This window comes from Anas platyrhynchos, chromosome 13, assembly GCF_047663525.1.
Source record: "Anas platyrhynchos isolate ZD024472 breed Pekin duck chromosome 13, IASCAAS_PekinDuck_T2T, whole genome shotgun sequence".
Classification (NCBI taxonomy): domain Eukaryota; kingdom Metazoa; phylum Chordata; class Aves; order Anseriformes; family Anatidae; genus Anas; species Anas platyrhynchos.
The window spans coordinates 9,638,058-9,656,073 of record NC_092599.1 but is presented as its reverse complement, the minus strand read 5'-3'; the positions used below and the strand labels follow the sequence as shown (position 1 = coordinate 9,656,073).

The window sequence follows — 18,016 nt, the reverse complement described above, 5'->3', positions numbered from 1 at the left end:
CCCACGCGTGTGTGCGCCGCGCGGGGGCCGGCGCAGGAAGCGCTGCCGAAAGCAGGTCGCGGCGGCGCGCACCGGGCGGGGCCGCACGTGCCAACGGAGGAATGCGGCGGGGCCGGCCCGGGGCGGGCACCGAGCACCGGGGACCGAGCACCGGCACCGGGGGGAGCAGGGCTCGGCCATGGGGCTCCCTCTGCTCGGTGCCACCGCCGTGCTGCTGCTGCTGCTGCTGCTGCCGGTGCCGCCCGCCGGTGCCGCCGTGCCCCGCCTGCGCGTCTCCGCCAACTTCGTGAGCACCGGGGCACCGGGAGGAGGGAGGGAGAAGGGGGGGGGAAAGGAGCGGGGGCGAGGCGAGCTGATGGCCGTCCGTTCGCTTGCAGGAGTGCCGGGCCAGCGGTGAGTGTCGCCGCCGAGCGGGGCCCCCCCCCCCCCGGTGCGCGGGGCCTGGCGCAGGCTGCGAGCAGGGAGCTGCCGGTTCCCGGGGCTGGGGGGGGGGGAACGGGGGGGTCGGGGGGATCCCCGCCCCTCCCCGGTGCACGGGGCTCCCCGGTGCGTGGGATGCCTGGTGCACGGCCGCCCCCGTTTTCCCCCCTCTCCCCGGTAGCCGACAGCACGCTGAGCCCCCCCCGCTGCCGCCGGGGAGCCCCCGCTCGGTCCCCGCTGACTCCGCCGGCCCTGGCGCTGAGCACGGCGAGGCTGTGCCAGCCCTCGCTGCCCTGCCAGCCCTGCCTGCGGGTGCGCCTGGCCCTCCGTGCCGCAGGTACGGGGCTGGGGGGGCACCGGGAGGGGAGCAGCGGGGTCGTGGGGTCCATCCCCGTACCCCCCCAGGTGTCACCCCCCTTCTCCCGGTGTCCCCGCAGGGCTCCGCGGGCTGCAGCTCAACTTCCTGGAGCTGGGCTCCAACCGGGCCAGCTGGCTGCAGGTGTGGCGGCGGCACCGGGCACCGGGCAGCTCGCCGGTGAGTGCAGGGTGCTCGGTGGGGGACGGGGATGGGGATGGGGACGGGGGGTGCACGCTCACCCCCTCTGCTCCCCGCTCCCCGCAGTGGCAGGTGCAGTTCGACTGCTTCCCGGTGGAGAGCGGGCGGCAGGTCCTGGTGTCCCTGCGCACCGTCCCCGACCAAGGCTTGGCCATCAGCCGCAGCCACCTGGTCACCGCCGAGCCCCCCGGTGAGGCTGGAAAGGAGTGGGGGGTCCCAGGGTGGGGGCTGGCACCGGCTGACCCCCCCCTTGCCCCTTATCTGTGCCCCCCCCCCCCAGGGCCCGCTTTCACCCACGCCTGGGTCCCCGAGGCGCGCACCATCGAGGTGGCTGTGCCCGAGGGCCCTGCCCTGATGGTGCGGCTGTGCCACCAGCTGGCCCTGGAGTGCGAGGAGCTGCCCCGGCCCTTCCACCGGCAGGTAATAGCTGGGGGGCTGGGGGGGGCACGCTCCCTGGGGGGTCCCCACGCTCCCGGCCAGCTCGTGCCACTTCCATACCCGCAGGTCCTGGTGCCGGGGGGCCACCGCGTCTCGCTGCCGTACGAGTTCCTGGTGCCCTGCCTGTGCATCGAGGTGTGTCACTGCCCCGTGGGCAGCTGGGGGCTCTCCGCGTGCCCGTGCAGCGAGGGGACACGGGTGGCAGGCACACGGCACCCCCTCACTGCTCTGCTCCCCTCCCCAGGCCTCCTACCCGCAGCGTGACAGCCTGCGCAGCAAGCGCTGCCCCTTCCAGGAGCAGCCGGACGCTTGTGAGTGCCCGAGGGGACCCCAGCCCCAAAAAAGGGGACACCAAGCCCCCCCTGTCTGCCACCCCCCTGACTCTGTGCCCGCAGACGGCCCCGAGCTGTGGTCCTCGGTGCGCTTCCACGACTACAGCACCGGCAGCAAGGACCAGATGGCGATGGCGCTGAGCGCCAGCTGCCCCCTGCGCCCCAGGGCCACCCTGTGCTGGAGGGAGGTGACAGCCGAGGCTGCGCCCTGCCACGACGTCCCCAACTCCACGGCCAGCGAGGAGGAGCAGGTGAGGGGGCCCGGCCTTGTGTGCCGTGGTGTGGGCACCCACAGGACCCCAGCGCAGGTTGGGGACAGTCGGTGACGCTCCCTCTGTCCCCGCAGGTGTACACGCTGGACAAGGTGGACGTGCACCCCCTGCTCTGCTTCAGGGTAAGCCCCCGGGGGTGGCACTGCTTGGGAAGGCACCGGGGGGGCCGTGGATGCTGGCACAGCTGACCCCATGTCCCCCCAGTTCTCCTACGGGAACAGCAGCCACGTGGAGTGTCCCCACCGGCCAGGTGAGCCCCGTGGGTCAGAGCACCCCATCCCACCTTGTCCCCATCCCCTCGGGTGTCCCCACGCACCACGGTGGCCGCGAGCCCTCTCTCTGGTCACTGCAGAGCCCGCCTGGAACGTGTCCCTGAGCGTCCGGGGGCTGCAGCTCCGCCTGCACCTCACCTCCAGCGTCCCCGCGTCCTTCAGCGCAGCGCTGTGCCAGCACCGGGCCGGGCAGTGCGAGCCCGAGGCCCCCGTCTACACCGTCACGAGGGTGAGCGGCACGGGGCCATGGGGGGGGGGGACCACAACCACAGGGGGGGCTGTCCCGGGGTGTGCTGACCCTGCCTCGTGCTTTGCAGCCGGACGGCTCTGCCCCGAGGGAGCTGGCGCTGCTGCTGCCGGTGCAGGTCCTGGGCAGCTGCGTGCTGGTAAGGTGTCCCCCGGCCCCACCGTGGTGCCCGCACCGGGTGGGGGCCAACCCCGTCCCCCCCTCACCCCTCTCCGTCCCCCAGGTCTGGCGCTCTGACGTGCGCTTCGCCAGGAAGCAGCTGCTCTGCCCCGATGGTGAGCGAGGCCCCGGAGCCAGCAGGAGGGTCTGGGGTCTGGGGGGGGGGGGTGTGGGGGCTTCCCCCCCCCCCTCACCGCCCCTCTCGCAGTCTCACGCAGGCATTTCGGGCTGCTGGGGCTGGGGCTGGCGCTGGGGCTGGTGCTGACCGTGCTGCTCCTCAACTGCCGCGGCGCATGGAGGCCACCCGCCGGTGAGGGGCAAAAATCCGGGGAAGGGGAGGCTCGCCGTGACCCCACGGGCTGGGGAGGTCTCTGGGGTGGCACGGGGCGCCGCGGTGCCACCGGGGCTCCCCGGGACGGGGCTGTCACCGCTGTCCCCTCTGCCTACAGGCGCAGCGGGCGGCCGCCCCGTGCTGCTGCTGTACTCCCCGGACTCGGAGGAGCACCTGGGGCTGGTGTGCGCCCTGGCCGAGCTGCTGCGCGCGGGGCTGGGCTGCGAGGTGCGGCTGGACCTGTGGGAAGCGGGCGGCGTGGGGCGCGCGGGGGCCCTGCCCTGGCTCTACGCGCAGCGGGGCCGCGTGGGCCGCGAGCGTGGCACCGTCCTGCTGCTCTGGAGCCGGGGCAGCTCCCGGCTCTTCCGCCTCTGGAGAGGGGGCGAGGGCGGTGGGGAGCCCCGGGACGCCCACGATATTTTTGGGGCGGCCATGGCCTGCCTGCACGGGGAGCTGGGGGCGGCGGGGCGCCGCCGGGACTGGGTGCTGGTTTACTTCAGCCGCCTCTGCAGCCCCCGCGATGTCCCCCGGCCCCTGCGGCCCCTGCCCACCTACCGCCTGCCCCAGGAGCTGCCCCGGCTGCTGGGTGCCCTGCGGGGCGGCCGCCCCGGCCACCGCCTCCGTGGCCGGGCAAAGGGGCTCCTGCACCGGCTGATGGAGGCGGAGGCGAGCAAAGAGGCGGCGGGGGGTAGCTCCGGTGGGTGTCCGGGCTCCCCGCTGCAGCCCCTCGGCACCTGAGTGCCCCTGCAGGGGCTGAGCTGGGCAGAGCAGCGGCGCTGGGCGCACGCCGGGTGCGCGAGGGTGGCCCCGGCGGTGCAGGATGCACCTGGACGGGGCTGGGCTGAGCGTGTGGCTGCAGGAGGGCACCGGGGGGGGCCCCAAAAAGAGGGCTCAGCTCTGAGCGGGGCTGGCCCTCGCTGCGGGGCTCCCCGCCTGGCTGGCTCCTGGGGCCGGAGCGGAGGCGCTGCCCCGGGAAGGGGGAAGCTCGGTTTCCAGCAGGTGCTGTACGGAGGAGATGCGGGGCCCGGCAGAGGGACGCGGCGGCGGCGCTGGAGAGGCCGTGCAGGGCAGTGACTGGCGCAGCTCCGAGGGGCTCCCCGTGCCCGTTCTGGGCTGCAGCTTTGTGAACGGGTGCTTGGCTGCGTCGGGTGGAATAAAAGCACGGTTTCACCTTGTTTTGTGTAGCCGGAGTGTGCTGGGGGGGTCAGAGCCGCCTGGTGCAGTTGGTCACACCTCACGGGGCTGGCTGGGGTCGGGGCAGGCTCCTGCAGCACCAGCACCCTGCCCCAGCCCTGCTGCAGCCTGCGGGGCCAGCCTGGGCCCGTGCAGGAACAGCGGGGCAGGGATAGGCCCTGCACCGGGCTGTGGGGCAGCCACGGGGCCTGTGCCAAAACCATGGGGCCGGGAGAGGCCCCGTGGGGCGAGCCCGGACCCCGCACCGCTGCGTGCCGTCCACACAGGAGCGGTGCCACGGCACCCGGCACCCGTCCGTGGGATCGGTGCGGGGGAAGGCCCCACCCCGGGGCGGTCGCCGGCGCCGCGCTAGGACCCGGGTGTCCGGGAGTGGAGCAGGAAGCGGGAGCCGGCGGCGGTGGCGGCGGCGGGGCCCGTGGAGCAGGAGCGGGGCCGACGGGAACGGGAGGAGTGGGGCCGGGGCCATGGAGCGCCCCGGCCCCGCCACGCACACGCTGGGGCTGCTGCTGCTGGTGGTGGCGGTGGCAACGGGTGGGCACGGGACCCCCCGCGACACCCTGGCCTGCTCCCAGGTGGGTTGGCGTCGCGGGCACGCAGGGCCGCGGGGCGTCCCGGCCCCGGCCTCACGCCTGCCTCCCCGTAGGGCCTCGCCTGCCGCCTCCTCGGTAAGTGCCAGCGGCCGCGGCCCCACCGGATGAGCCGCGGGGACCCCCCGTGCCCACGGCCGCCCTCGTCTCCCGCAGACGCCGACGTGCTGTGCGGGACGGAGCCGGCGGGGCCGGGCCCCGGGCTGGCCCTGGTGTGGCTGCGTCTGGAGCCGGCGCTGCGCTGCGCGGGGCCCGCTGCCTGCTCGCCCTGCCTGCAGGCACGGCTGCGCCTGGCCGTGGAGCCTGGCGCCCCTCGGGATGGGGACAACGCCGGGGACGTGTCGCCGAGCACCACCACCTTGCCCCCGCACAACGTCAGCGGGCTGCTGCTGCTCTCCAGCCACTCGTACGCCTCGTCCCGCTGCGTGGCCGTGGAGGTCTGGGCACCGCTCACCTCCGTGCCGCCTGGACGCCGCCGCCTGGTACGTACGGCACGGCACGGGGCTGGGCGGCCCCGGGCACCGCGGTGCGTGGGGATGTGGGGATGTGGGCACGGGTGCCGTGGCGTCCCCGCAGCACGGTGGTTTTCCTGCCCAGGGCTCGGTGAGGTTCCGGTGCTTCGAGGCGCCGCTGGGCTCCGAGCTGCACGTGACGGCGCACACCAACGCTCGTGGCCGCCGCTGGCTGAGCCAGAAGCAGCGGGTGCCAGGTGAGCCCCCGGCCCCCCTGTGGCACCCCAGTGCCCTCCTGCTGCCTGCTGACCCCCCTGTCCCCGCAGACTGCTCGTGGCCAGACGCCCAGGTCGCCGTCCCGCAGTGCCAAGGTAGGTGCCGGCGTCTCCGTGCCGGGTGCTGGGGCAGAGGGGGGGTCCCCAACACCCCCACCCGGCCGTGCCATCCCCGTGGCTGCTGCGGGGAGGTGTTGGAGTGCCCGGCGTGGGGTGCCCTGAGCCTCCCGCGCGCAGTGCCCAGGCTGCAGGTCTCCCTGGGACCCGAGGCGGTGCTGGTGGAGGTGCAGGCGGCGGCGGTGGGGCTCAACTACACCTTGAGGCTCTACCACAACCACAGCCACGGCGCCGGCGGGTCGGGGCGCACGGTGATGGCGGTGAGTGCGAGCCCCTTCCTGACTGCCTGTGCTCCAAATGCTGCCTCTCCATCCCCGGGAAGGGGCAGTCACCCTGGGGAGCTGTGCCATGGGGTGACCCCCGTCTTGTTCTGGCTGCAGAGCGGGCCCATGAATTACAGCCTGCCGCTGGAGGAGGTGCTGCCCTGCCTCTGCCTGCAGGTAGGCGCCCCACCGGGCACCGTGTGGCCCCCTCCAGGGACACGATGAAGCCTGCTGGGTCAGGAATTGACCAGCACGGGCACCCCAAATTGTTTTTCTGCTCTGTTCCTCCCCCCAGGTCTGGCTGGAGATCCAGGACCCGCTGCGGGCCACCTTGTGCCCTTTCTCCCACGGTACCCACACCGGGGGAGGCACAAGCAGGAGGGGGCTGGGCCGTGCAGGGACCAAGGGGCTGCGATGCCCTGAGACCCCCGGGGCACCCACGCACCCTCTCCCCGTGCAGACGCGGCGGCGTGGGAGCGGCTGTGGGCGCAGACCCGGCTGGTGCTGCACGACACGGGGCAGGCACTCGCCTGCTCCATCTCGGCACCCTGCGACCTCCCGGCTGAGCTGGTGCCCTGCTGGAGCCCGGCACCCGGCGCACCGTGCCAGGCCCTACCGGACCTGCAGCAGCCCGTCACGGGGCAGGTGAGCGTCCCCAGGGACCGGGGGCACGTGGAGGGGCGGCAGGTGGCACTGATGGGGCTGCCCATCTCCCCGCAGGGACCCCAGGAGTTCCGGGCGCTGCAGCTGCACCCCAACCTCTGCGTGCAGGTAGGACGTGCCCCAAATCACCCCGCAGCTGCCCCGTGAGCAGCCTCACCCACCCGCTCTCTCCGGCAGGTGAGGAGCGGCGGGCAGGTCCGGCGGATGCAGTGCCTGCAGGACCGTGAGTACTGCTGCACGCAGGCTGGGGGGGCAGAGGCAGCGCCAGGGGCTGGATCCGGCCCTGGTGCTGTGCCCCTGCGCCCACCCGCTGCGTCCTGTCCCCAGGAGCGCTGCCTGGCCGCGGGGATGACCTCCTGCTGATGGCACCAGGGGGGAACGCGTCGCTCTGCGCCCTGGAGCGGGGCGGCTGCACGCCCCTCGCCAGCTTCACCGCCACGGTAAGCGTCCCCTGGTCCCCAGCGCGGTGTCACCGCCGCCACGCAGCCAACAACCCCTTCCCCTCGCAGGGATCCGGCCGCCCGGGGCTGCTGGAGCAGCAGCTGCAGGAGGACGTGGCGACGGGGCAGTGCCTGCAGGTCGGTACGGGCAGCGGGCACGCAGTGCCCGGGGGGCACGGGCAGGGTGGTGAGTGCCGTGTCCTTGTCCCCGCAGCTCTGGCGCCCTGATAACAGCAGCGGGGTCGCGCTGTGGGCCTGTCCCATGCACAAATGTGAGTAAGGGGGAGGGCAGGGCTGAGGGGCGGCGCGCCGGGGCCCCTGGGTGGGCGCTGACCCCCTCCCACCGCCCCGCAGACCTGCGCACCCGCTGGGCGCTGGCCTGGATGGGGCTGCTGCTGGGCGCCGCCTGCATCCTGCTGCTGCTCCTGCTGAAGAAGGAGGACCTGAAAGGTGAGCGCGGAGCTCGGCGGGGCCGTGCGCCCCTTGGGGTGCTCGCCCAGCCCCAAACCTCACCGCCTCCCCTCCCCGCAGGCTGGCTCAAGTCCCTGAGGGCCGGCTACGGCAACGAAGGTGAGCAAAACGGGTGCGTCCCTTTGGGGTAAAACACCCAAATGTGGGGTTATTTAATCCCTGCCCTTCTCCCGCAGCCCCTCTGCGGGGACGCCGCATGCTCCTGCTGCACGCAGCCGAGCCGGTGGCCGAGCGCGCTGCCTGCGCCCTGGCGGCAGCCCTGCGCCCGCTGGGCATGACCGTGGTGGCCGCACCGGGCGGTGGCACCGGGGCGGCGGCGTGGGGCACCCTGCCCTGGCTGCACGCGCAGCACCGCCGGGCGCTGCGTGCCGGGGACACCATCCTCATCCTCCTCTCCCCGGCGGCCGAGGCGGCGGCACGGCGCTGGGACACGGCGGACGGGGCCGTGCCGGGGTCACCGGAGGCTGGAAGCACCCCGGACCCCCGGCACGGCCCCGTCCCCGCGGCGTCCCCGTGCGACGCCTTCGCGGCCGCGCTGTCCTGCGCCGTGCCGGTGCTGGCGGCGGGCGGCGGGCGCTACGTGGTGGCGCGGCTGGAGGCCACGGTGGCGGCCGTGCCCCCGGTGCTGCGGGCGGCCCCGGCTTTCGCTTTGCCCAGCCAGGCCGGCCGCTTGCTGCGGGTCCTGGCGGGGCGTCGAAACCCGGGGCTGAGGCCCCTGGAGGAGGCGCTGCGCCGGCGGCTTCGGGGGGCGCTGGGGGAATAAAAGCACGTGGTGGGCAAGAAAAAAAGAGGGCGGCGGGCCCTTTAAAGCGCGCCAAAAGTGGGCGGAGCGGATTGGCGGAGAGGGGCGGGAGGGGGCGGGACGCGCGAGGTGATTGGTGGAGGGAGGGGGGAGCTGAGTCAGCGCGCGCCGCCCACGCCGAGGGGCGGGGCTGGAGGGATGGGGCCGCGGCGGGGGCCGCCGGGCGGTGGTGGGGGGGGGGTCGGGGGGGGGGCGCTGCTGGGGGTGGCGCTGCTCGGGGGGGTCCTGCTGGGGGCTGCGGGCACCGGGCCCCAAGCGGAGCAGAGCCGGGAACCGCCCGGGGCCGAGCCCTGCGGGGCCTGCAGGGGCCTCGCCGAGAGCTTCAGCAGGGTGCGGAGATTGGGGGGGGGGCAAGGGGGGGGGAATTGGGGGGGGGGGAGAATTTGGGGGGGTGTTGGGGGGTGACACATTTTTTTGGGGGGTGACACCTTTGGGGGTGGCAGCTGGGGGGGCATCGTGGGGGGGGCATGTTGGGGGGGGCATTTGGGGGTTAGCTTGGGGGTGACAGCTTTTGGGGGGCGGGCAACTTGGGGGGGACACCCGGTGGGGGGGTGGTATCCTGGGGGGGGCACATTTGGGGGTTAATTTGGGGGGTGGCAACGTGGGGACACTTTTGGGGGGGTGACATCTTTGGGGTGACATCTTTAGGGGGGTGACAGCTTGGGGGGGTGATATATTGGGGGGCCACATTTCAGGGGGTGACATCCTGGGGGGTGACACTTTTGGGGGTTAACTTGGGGGGTGACACCTTTTGGGGGGGGGTGACACCTTGGGGGGTGACTTCATGGGGGATGACATCTGGGGGGGGCACGGGGTGACAGCACCCACAGCACGGGGGGGCTGGGGGTGACGTGGTTTGGGGGGGGTGACATGTTCTGGGGGGGGTCATAGGGGTGGCACACGGGGGTGACATCGGTGCCACCGGTTGTGCATGGGGCGCTCCCCATGGGGCAGGGTTGGGGTGATCCCCACGGGTGGGGGGGCTGTGGTAAGGGGGGGGCAGCCGCAGGGTCCCACCGGTGGTTCGGCCGCCCCCCCCCCATGCCCAGGGGCTGGAGCGGACGGAGCACGAGGGCTTCGGGGGGGGCAACACGGCCTGGGAGGAGGAGAAGCTGGCCAAGTACAAGCACAGGTGAGCCTGGGGCAGGGCAGGGGGGGTTATATGGCCCCCCCCCCCCACCCTAAAAAACCATCCCCGCAGTGAGACCCGGCTGCTGGAGGTGCTGGAGAGCGTGTGCCCCCCCTCGGACTTCGCCTGCCACCAGCTGCTGGAGCGCAGCGAGGAGCACGTGGAGCGCTGGTGGTTCCACGAGTGAGCTGGGGGGGGGCACGGCGGGGGGCTATGAAGGGGTGTGGGGGGGGGACACGGGGCCTGAGCACCGCGTGTGCCCCCCCCCCAGGCGCCACCAGCACCCCGACTTCTTCCAGTGGCTGTGCATGGACCGCCTGGCGCTGTGCTGCCCCCCCGGCACCTACGGCCCCGAATGCCTGCGTGAGTCACTTGCAGGGGGTGGGAAAAATGGGGGTGCTGGAAAACAGGGGGGGCTCCCCCTCACTATTTGCATCCCCGCAGCCTGCGCCGGAGGCCGGCAGCAGCCCTGCAGCGGCAACGGGCGCTGCGACGGGGAGGGGACGCGGGGGGGCACCGGCCTCTGCGTCTGCAGCCCCGGCTACGGGGGGCCCTACTGCGCCGAGTGCGGGGACGGCTACTACGAGGCTTCACGCAACCAGAGCCAGCTGCTGTGTGCCGGTAGGCGCCGTGCCGCCGGGGAGCTGGGCAGCCCCCCCGGTGTTCCCCCCCCCCATGCCCTCTCCATCCCCGTGCCCACCCCCTCCCCGCTGTGCCCCCCGCTCCGGCAGAGTGCTACCGAGCCTGCGGGCGCTGCACGGGGCCGGAGGATTCGAGCTGCCTGCGCTGCAAGAGGGGCTGGGTGCTGCACGAGCACCGCTGCATCGGTGGGTGTGAAGGGGATTGGGGGGGCTATCTCAGGATGGGGGTGTTAGGGGGCAGGCTCGGTGGGATGGTGGCATCTCCGTGTGCCCCCCCCGCAGACATCGATGAGTGCGGCACGGAGATGGCGCACTGCAGGGCCAACCAGTTCTGCGTCAACACCGAGGGCTCCTACGAGTGCCGAGGTGGGGTGCCCCCCCCCTCTCCATGTCCCCAGCTCCTCTGGGTTTGATCCAGCCCGGAGCAGGGTGTTGCTGACGCCCCCATCCTTAATTCCAACCCCCCAACCCCACAGACTGCTCCACCGCCTGCATCGGCTGCATGGGCGCGGGGCCGGCGCGCTGCAAGAAGTGCAACAAGGGGTACCGGCGGGACGGAGCCAAGTGCCTGGGTGAGCGACCCCTGCGAGCTGGGGGGGGGAAAAACACCCCACAACCCCCATACCCCGAGCCCGAGCCCTTCCTGCCTCCCCGCAGACGTGGACGAGTGCGCCGGCAGCGAGGAGCCCGTCTGCAGCGGGGTGCAGGAGGTGTGCGAGAACACCGAGGGCGGCTACCGCTGCGTCTGCGCCCAGGGCCACGTGCGCCGGGACGGGCAGTGCGTGGAGGAGAAACCCCCCGGTACGGATGGGATTTGGGGGGTTTGGGGTGGGATGGGGGGCACCAAAGGCTCAGTGGCGTCACCCTTGCAGACGCCCCGGAGAAGGGCTTCTTCGACGACGTGACGGAGGACGAGGTGGTGGTGCTGCAGCAGATGTTTTTCGGGGTGATGATCTGCGCCCTGGCCACGCTGGCTGCCAAGGGTGACATGGTGTTCACCGCCATCTTCATCGGCGCCGTGGCTGCCATGGCCGGCTACTGGCTGTCCGACCGCAGCGACCGCGTCCTCGACGGCTTCATGAAGGGCAGATAGCTCCGGGGACCCTGCACGCGGTGGTGGCCTCGGGGTTGCGCCTGCCCTGCATGTGGTTCCCCCCGCCCCCCCCCAGCACCCCCACCGGTAGAGTAGGGTCCGTCCCCACCCCGTTCCTTGCAGTACTGGGGTCCGGTCCCGTGGGTGTCGTGCTGCTCGGGGCCTGCCGGGGGGGCACAGCATGCTGCCCCCCACCCCTCGTGTGTTGGAGGGGGGCCCGGTGCTGTGCCATGGGTGCGGGGCCCCCCCGCAGCACTGGGGGCTCGCCCAGGTTGTTGGGGAGCCCCCAGATGCTGGCACTGTGCCCCCACCCCGTGGCCCTGCTGAGCTGGGGGGGAGGGACAGGAGACGGGGGGGCAGGACTGGGGGGGCTGCAGGGCTGGGTCCGCACAGAGCCCCCGCGTCCCCCTTCCCATGTCCCCAGGGCTGAGCCTGTGTGTCCCCCCCCCCCCAGCTCCTGTGTCCCCAGGCAGGGTGAGGGCAGCCGGGGGTCCCCGGGGAGGGGGGAGCCCCCAGCACCGTGCCGGGGTGGGGGGGGGGCCCTGCTGGATGCATGAATGTGGCCGTTGCATTTGTCCGTGGTTTGTCCGTCAGGGTGTGCCCATCTGTCCGTGTGTCCATATCTCAGGAATAAAGCTCTGCACACCCGGCCCGGCTCTGCTTTTCGGGGGGGCAAACGGAGAAGGCAACGGGGGGGGGCCAGCTCAGGACATAAACTTTTATTTCTCTGTTTTGGCACAAACGGAGGCAGCCGAGGACAGCTCCCGCTTCCCACCGGCTGCAGGATCGGGGAGCAGGGGGGAGGACAGGACACGGCTCTGCCCGGCCCCCCCTGCCCCCCCCAAAAAACCAGCATCTCAGAGCTCGATGGTGTCGCTGGAGAGGCTGCGGGCGTCCACCTGCTTGCTGAGCGCCAGGAAGCTGCGCCGGGCCTCGCGCTCCGAGTCGGGGGGCTGGGGGAGCGCGGGGGGCTCCTGGTGGGCCAGCAGCTGGGCCCGGCTGGGTGCCTCCTCCAGGGGCAGGCTGTCGGGCGAGGACAGCCCGTGGCGCCAGGGGTTCCAGCTGATTTTCAGCGAGGAGCTCTCCAGCGAGCTGGCGGAGGCCACCGAGTCCCCGCGAGGCCCGGGCAGCTCGGTCAGCGAGGTGCAGCGAGCCAGCCCGGGGGGCTCGGCGGTGGCGCGCAGCGAGGCTCCGGAGCCACGCCGAGGCCGCCCGAAAAGCCCCTCGCGCAGGAGGTGGCGGCGGCACAGCGCCTGGTCGATGCTGCGCCGCAGGTCGATGGGCGAGGGCGGGCGGAAGGCCAGGTCCCCCAGGGAGGCCGAGGAGCCCCGCTCGCGGGCAGCCACCACCACGGCGGCGGCGGCGTTGGGGCACTTGGGGCTGAGCCCCGCCGCCCCCAGCGCCGTGCCCGCCCGCGCCTCGTTGCTGTCCTTCAGCGCCCGCAGCGGCAGCTGCTCGGCCGGGTTGCGGATCAGGCTCTTGGAGATGTCGCCGCTGGGCGCCCGCTCGGCGCGGTCGTAGCAGTTGTTGGGGTACTCGGGCACCTGGGCCTTGCGCCCGGCGCAGAAATACCGCAGCGCCTTGGCCCAGCACGAGTGCCCGGTGGCGGTGCCGTGCCGGCCGCCCCACAGGGGCTCGGCGGCGCCCGCCAGCAAGGCCAGCCCGGCACCCAGCTCCCCGGCACGCATCCAGCACTGCGCCGCCCAGCAGGGCCAGCCGCAGCGCCCGGGGGGCCCCAGGCCTCCGCGCAGCCACAGGGCGCTGTACACCTGCAGCCCGCAGCAGGGCAGCCCCAGCGCCCCCGCCGCCAGCAGCGCCCGCGCCCCTCGCCGTAACCCCGGCCCCTCGCGGCGGGGGGCTCGCAGCGCCCGCCAGCCCCCCCGGAGCCCCCCCAGGAGCAGCAGCAGCGCCCCGGCCGCGCACCCCAACCCGTGCAGCGCCAGCCCGGCGGCCAGCCCCACGCGTGGCCACAGCAGGTCGGCGGCAGCCGGTGCCCCGCTCTGCAGGGCGGCCGCGGCCCCCAGCGCCGGCAGCCCCCCCAGGGGGCTGGGCAGCAGCCGGAGCTGTGCCAGGCGCTGCAGGCGGCGCAGCAGCAGGGCGAAGGCCGCCAGCAGCAGCGGGAAGGGGGCCGTGCAGAGCAGCAGCAGGGCGCGGGGCGGCAGGCGGCCGCGCGCCCCGTAGGGGTCCAGCAGCAGCAGGGTGGCCCGCAGGAGGCTGGCGGCCAGCAGCAGCCCCTGGGCGCCCAGCAGCAGGGGCAGGTGGGGTGGGCGCAGCGCCGCGGCCGCCCCCAGCCCCCCCAGGCAGCCCAGGGCCAGCAGCAGGCAGAGCGCGGCCACCGCGTAGGCGTGGGCGGCCCAGGCCAGGCGCAGCGGGCGGCGCAGCTCGGCCCAGCCCAGTGCCGTCGTGTTGGAGCCCCCGTCGGAGCACGAGGACCCCGGGCAGGCGCTGGCACCCGGTGCCGGGTGGCTGGGCTCCGGTTCTGGCTCTGGCTCCGGTGCTGGGGGACGCCACGGGGCGCGTTGCGTTGTCACCCAAACCACTCCTCGCCGCCACGTGGCCGAGGGGGACGCGGTGGTGCTGGTGGCCGGGGGCTGCGTCCCCGAGGTGTCTGCGGGCAGGGAGGAGGCGGTTTGTCAGCGGGGTGCCCCAAGCACGTGGGCAGTGGTCACGTCCCTGACCCCCCAGGGAAGCCCCAGCCCTGCCAGCTCTCGGCGTTAATCCCCGCGGGCAGTAGATTAGGGCCATCGCCGGGCACAATCCTGATTGAAGGTGGCACCGCGTCCCAGCCGGGTGGCCCAAGATAGCTGCCAGCCCCCCCAAAACCCCGGCCCCAGGCTGGCAGAGGGCTCACCCGCATCCCCCCCTCACCTGAGCGCCTGGTCCCGGGGGGTGTCCCTGCCACGGGATGGGTTGTCGGCTGCGGGGCAGGCACGGTGGCATTTGGGATGTTCCCGGGACCCACGGCGCCCCGGACCCGCTGCGGGGTGCCCACATCCTGCTCGGGCAGCAGCCCTGTGAGGGAGGGGAGAGCTGGCACCCACGGGGGCTCGGTCACCACAGGGGGGGTCCCCGCGTTGTGCCAGCTCCTACCTGCATAGGGAGTGCCGGGGGGGGCCGTGCTGGAGACGGGCAGCGGCGTGGGGCTGGTGCCGAGGGCAGCCCCCGGGGTGGGCTGGGGGCCCTGCAGCCCCGTTGGCCTGGCGGACGCCGTGTCCCCGGCGGTGGCGTTGCTGAGCGGGGCCCTGCGGGTGCTCCTCTGGTGGGCAGGCAGCGCCCAGGTCCACGTCTCAGCCCGGCCCTCCTGGGCCACCTCAGGCAGCAGCCCCCAGGACGGGCCCCCCCGGCCCCCCAGCAGCAGTGGGACAGAGCTGGGCAGAGCCGGGGAGGGGCTGGGGGGGCTCCCTGCGTCCCCACGTCTGCCCCATGTCGGCTGCACGTTGCCAGGGCTGGCGTGGGGACCCTCTGCTGGCCCCGTGCCCGCGGGCTGGGGGACAGGGGCAGTGCTGGGGGGGCCCCGCGGCTCCTGCGCTTCCCCAGGAGGGCCCGGGGCCGCTGTTTGTCCCCGTGTGTGTGCCTCTGATGTCCCCGTCCTGGTCCCCCCTGTCGGCTCGGGGGTCAGGGCGATGGTGGACACGGTCGGCCGGGGGCCAGGGGTCCTGGCTGGCACGGTGGCACTCTGCCTGGACATGGACGTTCCCTGCGCAGCCCAGGGCGGCCCCGGGGAGCCCGGCCCTGTGTCCGTGGGCACTTTGGGGTCCGGTGTCCCTGATGCAGAGCCATGGGGCAGCCGTGTCCTCCCCCAGGGGCCGTGCTGGCCTTCGGCCTCCCCTCCTCGCCAGGCGATGAAGGGCTCCTCCACCACAGCCGGGGCTGCGCTGCCCGCCAGGCTCATCCCTGTCCCCCGGGGTGCCCCGGTGACAGCCCCCGGCTGTGGCAGCGGGGACCAGTGCACGGGGCTGCCGCCCCCCCAGTGCTCGCTGTCGGGGCCCCCAGCACCGCTCAGCTCCCCCGAGGCATCCCAAGCAGGGGAGGGGACCGGCTGCTGGTGTGCCCAGGACAGGGCACGCAGGGGATCCCTGCCCTGCTGGGGGGTCCCATCCGACGGCAGCTCCACTGACAGCGTCCCCCGGGCCCCGGCGGGGACCCCAGTGGCCAGGAGCAGCCCCCAGGTGACGAGCCACACTGCAGCCATGGCGAGCCCTTCACCCTGTGGGAACAGGGCGCTCCGTGAGCCAGAATCCATGGTGGATGGCGAGAGGCCACCGGTGCCGTGCCCAGCACCACGGCGCGTGCAGCACCACACCCGGCACGATGGGGGGGACCCACACGCAGCCCCCCCCGTGCCCAGCAGGGCCTGGGCCCCACACCGACCCCACTGCCTGGGGATGGGGCCGGACCCCCCCACACCATTCCCAGGGCCCTGTTCCCAGTATTTGCCCCCCCCCGGCAGGCCCCATCCCTGGTGACCCCCATTCCCCATCTGCCCGTTCCCAGCGTCCCCACTGCGGGCGGTTCTTGGTGCTTGTGCCGCCCGCCCCCAGCATCCCCGGTGGCCCTGTGCCCGGTGTTCCCGGTGTCCCCGGTGCGCCCGGTGCCGGCGGCCCCGCTCGGGCGCGCACCGTTCACCTTGGCGCGTCCCCGGCTGCCTCCCCCCGGGGATGCCCGGCCCGGCCCGGTGCGCCCCCGCCGCACGGCTCAGCCCGGCCCGGGGCCGCCCGGTGCAGCGGGGCGGGACCAAACCGGGACCGGCGCAGCCACCGCATCCCGGGGAACCCGGAGCGCGCCGGGCCGGCCCCGCTGCCCGGTGCGCGGTGCGCGCTGCGCGGTGCCCGGGCCGCGGTGCGGGTCAGCCCCCTCCCGCCGCCCGCCGCAGCCCGGGAGGCCCCGGTGCCGGTACCGGCAGCGGCCCAACGCAGCCCCCCCGCTGACCTGCCGGTGCCGGTGCCGGTGCCGGTGCCGGTGCGGGCCGGGCTCTGCGGCGGAGCGGGTGGCGGCGGCCGGTCACGCGCCGCTCCGAGCCGCGGGCACCCGCGCCGGGAGCCCGCCCGGCACCGGGAGGGGCGGCGGCGAGGCGGCGCGGGGCGGCACGGCTCGGATCGGCTCGGGGATGCGAGTCCCGGGGATGTCCCCGCGGAGCATCACCTCCTTAGGGCGCACGGGTCCCCAGCACCGCGGGGCCAGGCTGTGCGCACCGTGACCCCAAAAGGCGCGCGGGGGGCGCTGACGCCCCCTGCCCCTCACCTGCTGAGGGGCCCTGCCAAGGCGGGTGATTAGCTAATGAGATAATTGGAGAGCCGTGCGCCCTGCCAGGGCTCCAGCCGGCACTTTGGCACGGCCGCAGCACGGTGAAGTGTCAGCGGCTCAGGGCTCTGCAAGCCCAGCACCGTGGGGACGCAGCGCACCCCAGGTCCCCTGGCACAGCCCCGTGCCCGTGTGCCCCCAGCCCCAGTCCCTGCCACATCCCCAACTGGGGGCACTGGGCTCGTGCTGGGCTTGCCATGGGTGCACGGGGCATTTTGGGGCCCTCATCTCCCCTGCTCCCTGCAGCACCGGGGCTGCAGCATCCCGCTGAGTGCAGGGCTGGGGAATTTGGGCAATGCCGGCACGCCTGTCCCCACAAAGGCAGCCGGGCGGGCGGCTAATCCGGGGATTAGTGCTGGGGAGGCCGCACAGGGGGAGCCGGGCAGTGGCAGGGCCCAGGGGGTGGTGATGGGGCCAGGCGTGGGCCGTGGTGGCGGGGCCGGCTGCGCCCCACAGATCTCAGCCGCTGCAGCATGGGGAAAGCAGCCACATCCCTGTCCCCCTGTGCCGGCTGCGGTTTGCTCCTCTGCCAAGTGACTCAGTGCAGGTGGGCCGATGTGGGGTGTATCAGGAGAAAGCAGCCCCTTCTGCCTGCCCCCCAGCAGCACGGAGCCCCTCTTTGCGTCTTCATGGCTACTGCACGTGGGGCGCTTCAGTGAGGGCTGGGATGAGACCCCCAAATACACGTGCCGGCTGCCCCACAACAGCGAAGGCCCCGTGTGCAGGGCAGCACGGCTGGCTCCAGGGGCTGGAGGCTGAACTCGGTGGCCACATGCCCTGGAAATCCTTGCCGAGGGGTGGGAAGCGCCGTGCCGGCAGGGAACACGAGGCAGGCGGTGGCTGGCGGCCCCACGCAGGGCTGTGCACACACTTCCATTTTTGTCTCTCGGAGCCAGCAGGGGAGTTGCAGCACGGTGCAGCCTTATTGGGATAAACGCTGGCAGCGAAACCCCTGGAGGAGACCCTGAATGGGAACTGGGCTGTGGGGCCAGGTGGGACCCACTGCTCTCCGGGGCCTTACCCCATGTCCCCCCCAAGGTGGCCGGAGCAGGGGGAGCACTGCGTGCTGCTGCTCCTCACCGCACCCGGCTGCAACCCCAGCCCCTTTCTACAAAACCATTGTGCACAACCCCGCCACGAGCCATGGTGTGGGAGGCCGGGGGTCCCTGGTGCAAGCCCCCCCATTGCACCCCGGCATGTCCTCAGGGTGCCAGCTGGGCGCGGGGGCTTGCAGCAGAGACCTCCAGAGGTCCCTCCAAGCTCAGCGATGCGCTGCCGGGCTGGCAGCCTGCAGCACGGACCTTCAGCCTGATCCAGCCCCGCAGACACCAACATCAGTGCTTCCCCAAAACACAGATGGATCCTCAACCCCCTTTTGTGCCCCTCAGAGCTGCTGCAGTGCAGGGGAGGCAGCTACAGAAGGGAAATGTAAAGGGAAGGGATGCAGATGGTGCTGCCTGCAGCTGTCAGCCGCAGGACGGCCTCAGCAGCCCCTCTGCCAGCCCAGGAGGACCCCACAGCTTGGGGGCTCCTCAGGCCTGCCCACCCCCACCTTCTCACT

At 73.6% G+C, this 18,016-nt stretch overlaps 4 protein-coding genes across 5 annotated transcripts; 3 read left to right on the top strand and 1 right to left on the bottom strand.

Annotated features, from left to right (window-relative positions):
• Window positions 1–38: 38 nt before the first annotated feature.
• IL17RE (interleukin 17 receptor E) lies at window positions 39–4,202 on the top strand. The gene is made up of 16 exons (XM_038185898.2): window positions 39–286; window positions 378–393; window positions 602–757; window positions 858–955; window positions 1,043–1,166; window positions 1,257–1,396; window positions 1,481–1,549; window positions 1,659–1,725; window positions 1,810–1,997; window positions 2,093–2,140; window positions 2,223–2,268; window positions 2,371–2,519; window positions 2,608–2,676; window positions 2,761–2,812; window positions 2,905–3,006; window positions 3,146–4,202. The coding sequence occupies exons 1-16, from the start codon at window positions 179–181 to the stop codon at window positions 3,763–3,765; spliced, it is 2,052 nt and encodes a 683-aa protein (XP_038041826.2). The 5' UTR covers window positions 39–178; the 3' UTR covers window positions 3,766–4,202.
• Window positions 4,203–4,525: 323 nt separating this feature from the next.
• IL17RC (interleukin 17 receptor C) lies at window positions 4,526–8,277 on the top strand. Its single transcript, XM_038185900.2, has 17 exons — window positions 4,526–4,793; window positions 4,865–4,886; window positions 4,965–5,290; window positions 5,406–5,517; window positions 5,587–5,631; window positions 5,773–5,912; window positions 6,033–6,092; window positions 6,211–6,265; window positions 6,376–6,560; window positions 6,636–6,686; window positions 6,756–6,801; window positions 6,906–7,018; window positions 7,088–7,156; window positions 7,233–7,290; window positions 7,373–7,468; window positions 7,550–7,588; window positions 7,666–8,277. Exons 1-17 carry the CDS (start codon window positions 4,686–4,688, stop codon window positions 8,250–8,252), a joined length of 2,112 nt encoding a protein of 703 aa, XP_038041828.2. The 5' UTR covers window positions 4,526–4,685; the 3' UTR covers window positions 8,253–8,277.
• Window positions 8,278–8,414: 137 nt separating this feature from the next.
• On the top strand, window positions 8,415–11,804 carry CRELD1 (cysteine rich with EGF like domains 1). Of its 2 annotated transcripts, XM_038185901.2 has the most exons (10): window positions 8,415–8,621; window positions 9,341–9,423; window positions 9,493–9,603; window positions 9,692–9,783; window positions 9,865–10,041; window positions 10,152–10,247; window positions 10,344–10,427; window positions 10,538–10,633; window positions 10,719–10,862; window positions 10,934–11,804. In XM_038185901.2, exons 1-10 carry the CDS (start codon window positions 8,430–8,432, stop codon window positions 11,152–11,154), a joined length of 1,296 nt encoding a protein of 431 aa, XP_038041829.1. In that variant the 5' UTR covers window positions 8,415–8,429; the 3' UTR covers window positions 11,155–11,804. The 2 variants fall into 2 exon arrangements, with proteins under 2 accessions (XP_038041829.1, XP_071900327.1); XM_072044226.1 differs by lacking the exon at window positions 10,344–10,427.
• A 48-nt stretch (window positions 11,805–11,852) lies between these two features.
• PRRT3 (proline rich transmembrane protein 3) lies at window positions 11,853–16,286 on the bottom strand. Its single transcript, XM_038185897.2, has 4 exons — window positions 16,084–16,286; window positions 14,245–15,361; window positions 14,023–14,166; window positions 11,853–13,762 (listed from the first exon to the last, which is right to left on the bottom strand). The coding sequence occupies exons 2-4, from the start codon at window positions 15,344–15,346 to the stop codon at window positions 12,012–12,014; spliced, it is 2,997 nt and encodes a 998-aa protein (XP_038041825.2). The 5' UTR covers window positions 15,347–15,361; window positions 16,084–16,286; the 3' UTR covers window positions 11,853–12,011.
• Window positions 16,287–18,016: the final 1,730 nt, after the last annotated feature.

Excerpts from the sequence above, each read along its gene's own strand:
- IL17RE (XM_038185898.2), top strand. The coding sequence starts at position 179 with ATGGGGCTCCCTCTGCTCGGTGCCACCGCCGTGCTGCTGCTGCTGCTG. Across the intron at positions 1,726-1,809 it reads CCAGGAGCAGCCGGACGCTT|ACGGCCCCGAGCTGTGGTCC; the intron begins GTGAGTGCCCGA and ends CTGTGCCCGCAG. Across the intron at positions 3,007-3,145 it reads CGCATGGAGGCCACCCGCCG|GCGCAGCGGGCGGCCGCCCC; the intron begins GTGAGGGGCAAA and ends CTCTGCCTACAG.
- IL17RC (XM_038185900.2), top strand. The coding sequence starts at position 4,686 with ATGGAGCGCCCCGGCCCCGCCACGCACACGCTGGGGCTGCTGCTGCTG. Across the intron at positions 6,561-6,635 it reads AGCAGCCCGTCACGGGGCAG|GGACCCCAGGAGTTCCGGGC; the intron begins GTGAGCGTCCCC and ends ATCTCCCCGCAG. Across the intron at positions 6,687-6,755 it reads ACCCCAACCTCTGCGTGCAG|GTGAGGAGCGGCGGGCAGGT; the intron begins GTAGGACGTGCC and ends TCTCTCCGGCAG.
- CRELD1 (XM_038185901.2), top strand. The coding sequence starts at position 8,430 with ATGGGGCCGCGGCGGGGGCCGCCGGGCGGTGGTGGGGGGGGGGTCGGG. Across the intron at positions 10,248-10,343 it reads GCACGAGCACCGCTGCATCG|ACATCGATGAGTGCGGCACG; the intron begins GTGGGTGTGAAG and ends CCCCCCCCGCAG. Across the intron at positions 10,863-10,933 it reads CGTGGAGGAGAAACCCCCCG|ACGCCCCGGAGAAGGGCTTC; the intron begins GTACGGATGGGA and ends TCACCCTTGCAG.
- PRRT3 (XM_038185897.2), bottom strand. The coding sequence starts at position 15,346 with ATGGCTGCAGTGTGGCTCGTCACCTGGGGGCTGCTCCTGGCCACTGGG. Across the intron at positions 14,167-14,244 it reads CCCCGGCACTCCCTATGCAG|GGCTGCTGCCCGAGCAGGAT; the intron begins GTAGGAGCTGGC and ends CCTCCCTCACAG. Across the intron at positions 13,763-14,022 it reads CCCCGGGACCAGGCGCTCAG|ACACCTCGGGGACGCAGCCC; the intron begins GTGAGGGGGGGA and ends CCCTGCCCGCAG.